General features: G+C 52.7%; 1 protein-coding gene across 1 annotated transcript; it reads left to right on the top strand.

Moving 5' to 3' along the window:
- Positions 1-2,357: 2,357 nt before the first annotated feature.
- Positions 2,358-5,683, top strand: NXNL1 (nucleoredoxin like 1; the record flags this gene model as incomplete). Its single annotated transcript, XM_079116145.1, has 2 exons — positions 2,358-2,713; positions 5,377-5,683. The coding sequence occupies exons 1-2, from the start codon at positions 2,388-2,390 to the stop codon at positions 5,681-5,683; spliced, it is 633 nt and encodes a 210-aa protein (XP_078972271.1). The 5' UTR covers positions 2,358-2,387.
- Between the last annotated feature and the right edge of the window lie 662 nt (positions 5,684-6,345).

Raw genomic sequence — 6,345 nt, 5'->3', positions numbered from 1 at the left:
TGTTGATTGCTTGTAGATCTTCTGTGAAGCATCTGTTCATATCCTTAGCCCATTTGTTGATTGGGTTATTTGTATTCCTCGTGTAGAGTTTTTTGTGTTCTTTATATATTCTGGAAATTAGTGCTGTATCTGAAGTATGAGTGGCAAAGACATTCTCCCACTCTGTAGGCTCTCTCTTCGCATTGCTGATAGTTTCCTTTGCTGAGAGAAAGTTATTTAGTTTGAATCTATCCCAGTTATTAATTCTTGCTTTTATTTCTTGTGCTATGGGAGTCCTGTTAAGGAAGTCTGATCCTAAGCCAACAAGTTGAAGATTTGGACCTACTTTTTCTTCTATAAGATGCAGGGTCTCTGGTCTGATTTCAAGGTCCTTGATCCATTGTGAGTTGAGTTTTGTGCAGGGTGAGAGATAGGGGTTTAGTTTCATTCTCTTGCATATGGATTTCCAGTTTTCCCAGCACCATTTGTTGAAGAGGCTATCTTTTCTCCATTGCATATTTTTGGCACCTTTGTCTAGTAGGAGAAAATTGTATTTATTTGAGTTTGTGTCCATGTCCTCTATTCTGTGCCATTGATCCACCTGTCTATTTTGGTGCCAATACCATGCAGTCTTTGTTACTATAGCTTTGTAGTATAGTTGAAGTTCTGGTATTGCGATACCCCCTGTTTCATTCTTCCTGCTAAGGATTGCTTTAGCTATTCTGGGTTTCTTATTCTTCCAGATGAATTTCATGATTGCTTACTCTATTTTTGTAAGGTACGTCATTGGGATTTTAATTGGAATTGCATTGAGTCTGTATAGCACTTTTGGTAGTATGGCCATTTTGACAATATTAATTCTGCCTATCCAAGAACATGGGAGATCTTTCCATCTTCTAAGGTCTTCCTCAATGTCTTTCTTCAGTGTTTTGTAGTTTTCATTGTAGAGATCTTTTACTCTTTGGTTAGATTGATTCCCAAGTATTTTATTTTTTTGAGGCTATTGCAAATGGGGTTGTTTTCCTCATTTCCCTTTCAGATGTTTCATCACTTGCGTATAAAAATGCTTTATATTTATGCGGTTATTCTTTTTTATCCTCATTTATGCCTTCGATGACAGAATGCCCCAGGCCCCCAGGGACACCATGTAGTAAATGGCTGCATTCCCCAGTTGGCTTCCTGAGATAGGAAAACCCCCAGTTCCAGGGTTCAGTGCAACTCAGTGATAGAGCATTTGCCCAGCATGCATCGGGACCTGGGTTCCATCCCCATCACCAAAAACCAAAAAGTTTTAGCTGACTCCATGGTCCACCTATGGTCCCAGCTACTTGGGAGGCTGAGGCAGGAGGATCATGACTTCTTCTCTAGCCTGGACAACTTAGCAAGACCCTGTCTCAAAATAAAAAAGAAAGGGGACAAATTCCCAATGCCAAGGTGTATTATCCCCAAAGATTTTGCCTAAGGGATTGAAGATCTATTTCCTGACAGGAGGGTAGAACTCAGGCTTTGGGCCTGAACCAGTCTCTGTCCCTTTTCAGCCAATGGCCCTGGGCAGGACACCTCTCCCCTCTGCACCTTGGTCACTTGGTAGATGTTAATGCCCTTCCTTTTAGGGGTTGGACATCAAGAGTTTCTTGATCACCCACCCACTGCACGTGGCAGTGGTTGGCAGTGGGCCTTCTGCTGGGTGTACTGTGACAGCAAAGAGACTTCTTGCACTTTCCAGAAAAATAAGAGAAAGGAAGCAGTGTTGAAATAAAATACAAAAGAGCACGGCACAGGGAGTGCACTGCGAGGAGAACGGGAGCCCGGTGTAGGAGCGAGCAGTTGCCCGGAAACAAAGGCAAAGGCCCACCACGTAGGTAGGAGAGTCTGTCTGCGGCTGCTGTAACACGCATGCGGTAGCTAGGGGCAACGGAACCGCGTTGCACCGCCCTCCCCCAAGTCAAGGCAGCAGAGCGCCCTCTGGAGGCTTCAGGGAGGATCCCTTCTGGCTTCCCGCTGCTGGTGGTTCTCGGGGTTCCTGGGTTTCCGGCCGCATCATCCCAGTCTGCCTGGGTCTTCACGTGGCCTCTCCTCTCCAGTGACTTCTGTCCTCTCTCATTTTCTCATTCTCCCTCTCAGTTTGGAGGGGGAATGCTGGGTAAGTGCTCTACCACGGAGCTCCAGCCCAGCCCCCCAGCTCAGCGTTCCCTAGTGTTTTACGCAGGGCAGTCTCCCTCCCCACCCGCCCCGCGCCGCCCTGCCCTCCACGGCCTGCAGAACTAGGTCAAGATTGAGCAGATTATTGAGGTCCTAAGCTGGCTTCCTAGAGATCCCTATTCCTGGGAGAGGAGCCAGACAGCAGGTCTGGGCCACACCACGTGGGGCTCTCTCCACCCTGTCCCCAGCACCCCGCTGGGGCTACCATGGCCTCGCTGTTTTCTGGCCGCGTCCTGATCCGCAATAACAGCGACCAGGATGAGCTGGACACGGAGGCCGAGCTCAGCCGCAGGCTGGAGAACCGCCTGGTGCTGCTGTTCTTTGGCGCCACGGCTTGTCCGAAGTGCCAGGCCTTCGCGCCCATCCTCAAGGACTTCTTTGTGAGGCTCACAGACGAGTTCTATGTGCTGCGGGCGGCCCAGCTAGCCCTGGTGTATGTGTCCCAGGATCCCACGGAGGAGCAGCAGGATCTGTTCCTCAGGGACATGCCTGAGAAGTGGCTCTTCCTGCCCTTCGAGGATGATCTGAGGAGGTGAGGTCTGGGAGGGCTTCCTGGAGGCGGCATTACCACCAAAATGAAAGCATTTACTTAGTAATTTGTGCATCCTCCCCCAGGGGAATGTGCAGCCCCACGTGCCAGTCCCTGTACTAGGAGTTAGGGGTACAGAAAGCCGGTTCATTCCACTTCCGTCTCACCCCAGGGAGCTCACAGAGAAGTGGGGGAATCAGATGTGAAACAAAGACTCAGGTCAATATGAAATGACCAACTGCAGTGGCCTTCTCAAGGACAGAGGGAGGCCCACCCCCCAGTGGAAATGCAATGGGAACCTTCCTGAAATCCAGATGTCAGAGAACGCATCTGGACAAGTGTCTCTAAAGAGATGACCAGGCCACTAAGAGGGTGGTGGTCACTGGTACAGGACCAGGGTTTCCAGGCAGAGGCCCAGCCCAGACCAGCTTGGAGGCTGTCAGGAAAAAGGACAGCCTGTCCGGTGCAGGGAGACCGAGCCGTCCCAAGTGTGAGAGGGGGGTGCAGGCGAGCCCCCGAAGGAGCAGACAAGACCTCCGCCAGCTGGGAAGCCTCGCGGGCGTTCGAGCCCAGGGAGAGGGCGCTGATTCAGGCTCGCGAGGAGAGGCCGACACTGGCTATCTGAGAACTTTCCCCTTTTCTGCAGTGAGAGGTACTTTCATTTTTTATTTTTAATTTTTGGTACTGTGAACTGAACCTAGGACCACTCTACCACTGGGCTACATCCCCAGCCATTTTTTATTTTTTATGCTCAGGCGGGCCTCACTAAGTTGTGGAGACTGACCTTGAGCTTGTGATCCTCAGGCTTCAGCCTCCCAAGTGGCTGGGATTACAGGCGTGCGCCACTGCGCCTGGCTCTTTCATTCTTTGTTTGTTGTACCAGGGATTGAACTCAGGGGCACTCGACCACTGAGCCACGTCCCAAGCCCTATTTTGTGTTTCGTTTAGAGACAGAGTCTCACTGAGTTGCTTAGCGCCTTGCTGTTGCTGAGGCTGGCTTTGAACTCTCCTGAGCCACTGGGATCCCAGGCGTGTGCCACCGTGCCTGGCTTCTTTCATTGTCTTTTAACCCAGTTTTTTTTTTTTTTTTTTTTTTTTTTTTTTTTTTTTTTTTTTTTTTCTGCAGTGCTAGGAACGAACCCCATCTTTTTTTATGAAAAGAAAAAAAATGTCAGAACCTGGATGTGTTGCTCATGGGTGGAGCGATTGCCTGGCATGTATGAGACCCTGAGTTCCATCCCCAACCTAAAAGAGAAAGAAATCCAACTTAGCAAAAAAATTGAATGAAGTGTCTAATGAAGCTCACGGCAGTTACGGCAGTCTCTGTGTGTGTCTGTGTGTGTGTCCGTGTGTCCGTGAGTGGGGAGGGTCATGAACCTTTGACAGGGAGTTGCAGACTTCATGACATTTCCCCGATTTCATTCATCTCGTTGCACAAGTGGAAGGTCTCTGGTCATGAAGACCTTCCTTCCCCACCCATCATTACCGGAGTTGGGACATTTGCTTAATCCAACTGTCCTCTGGCAAGTAAGGTGCTTTTTCTCCCAAACGTTTCTGTCCCTCAGGAAGAAACACTGGTCTCAAGCACATCTCAGGTGAAACTTTCTATTTGGGGCAAGATTTTCCCAATCACTACCCCACTCCTTTGAAGTTGCCAGCTAAAATACAAACTGCTCAGTTAAATTCAAATTTCAGATACACAACAAATAGTGTTTTAGTATGAATGTGTCTCATGTGATTCTGGGTATGTACTTTTAAAGTTTTCTTTGGTTTTCTGAAATTCAGATTTGGCTGGGGGGTCATACATTTAACTGCTAAATGTGCTATTTTACTCCTATGGGATTTTGCAGTTACCATGTGCTTCCTATGTATCTGCCTGGGAGAGGACCACCTAAGAAAGCAGCAGGCTAAAATTAAGAACTGTGGGGGATGGGCCCAGTCTGGCATCTCCCTCTCTTCCATGAGGGGTCTAGATGGTGTTTGGTACAGGGTCTACTGGGGATGCACACAGCTTCTTGGCTTTCTCCCTCACACTTAGAACAAAATCAAAACTCCTTACCATGCCCCTCCAGGGCTGTCGGGATCAGAGCAGTACTTGAACACCCTGTCACCTCAGGGCCTTTGCACATGCTGCATCCTTTACCTGGTCACCTTTCTCTCAGTTTTCCCTCTCTTAATCCTGCAGATTTCCGGTCAAAGGTCACCTTCTTGAAGTGGCCCTCCCTCAGTGGTAGCGCTTTTCCGACTTAATACTTCCTTCGGCCTTTCATGGCATCCATTCATTGGCTCGCCCCACACACATTTCCTGGGCATTACTCCGCCTTGCACTGTCTCAGGCACAGAAGGTACTAGTGAAAGGAGAAGACGCCCATGTCCATGTGGATCTAAAAATTCACTGTGGGAGAAAATGATAAGCAGGAGAAATAAACTTTACAGCATGCTGTGCGCTGAGCAGAGCCCGGAAGGAAAACGAAAACCACACAGCAGGGAGTCAAGGGAGGGACTGTGATGGGACGGTCTTAACCTGCAGCCGTCCGTCCTAGACGGGCGCCCCAGGTGGAGGGCACAGTCAGTGCAAAGGGCCTGCGGCGGGGGAGTGTCCTGACAATGTGGGGGCCCGGGGCCCGGTTGCCCGGGGATCACGGACTGGCCCGCCCTCCCCGCAGGGACCTCGGGCGCCAGTTCTCGGTGGAGCACCTGCCCACGGTCGTGGTGCTCAAGCCGAGCGGGGACGTGCTCACTCGCGACGCGACGGACGAGATCCAGCGCCTGGGCCCAGCCTGCTTCGCCAACTGGCAAGAGGCGGCCGAAGTGCTGGACCGCAACTTCCTGCAACCCGAGGACCTGGAGGACCCGGTGCCGCGGAGCCTCACCGAGCCGCTGCGCCGCCGCAAGTACCGCGTGGACCCGGCGACGCGCGGCGGGCGCGGCCCGGAGGGCGGGGCGGAGGGCGGGGCCGGGGGGCTGCTCTGAGCCCCGCGGAGGAGGGTCCCCAGGGGCAGCCCCGCAGCTCGGGTGCGGGGGCCACGCGCTGCGGGCGGGGCGGGGTCTGTCCGGGCTCCACCCCCAGGTCCCCGCCCCGCATTCGGCACCACTGCAGAGACGGGCAGTCGGCTCCGCTCCCGGCCCGCGGAACCCAGCCGGGGCAGGTGGCCCGGGAGCCTCCACCGCAGACACCGCCCACACTCGGCTCGCGCGGGCCCAGGGCCTGGCCTCGCCCACGGGGACCATCTGAGCCTCCCCGGGGGCGGGGAGAGCTGTTTAAGGTCCAGGAAATAGTATTTTTATTCGAATCGACTTTGCCTGGTTTGAGCCATTGTAGGTTTTCGGAGAAACTGAGAGAGCAGCGCAGAGACGGCTCGCCTCGGCCCTGCCTCCGCTCGCGCGGCCTCCTCACGGTCACTGTCCCCGGCCCCGACGGCGCATTTACTGAACTGACCAACCTCCGTGGCTGCGTCGCCACCGGAGCCCACAGTTTCCAGTGGGGCCCAAGAAAGATTTTTGAGGCCTGCGCCGCAAATGGGAAAATGCCAGCTAAGGCAGGCGAGGCGCCGCGAACGCCGAGCCCAGGGCATGAAACCATTCGCCCCTAGATTTCAGCCGCCTTTCACACGCTCGTTCCTATTTTATATGGG

Source organism: Sciurus vulgaris, assembly GCF_902686455.1.
Source record: "Sciurus vulgaris genome assembly, chromosome: 16".
In the NCBI taxonomy this organism is placed as follows: Eukaryota; Metazoa; Chordata; class Mammalia; order Rodentia; family Sciuridae; genus Sciurus; species Sciurus vulgaris.
This window is presented reverse-complemented; position numbering and strand designations above follow the sequence as displayed.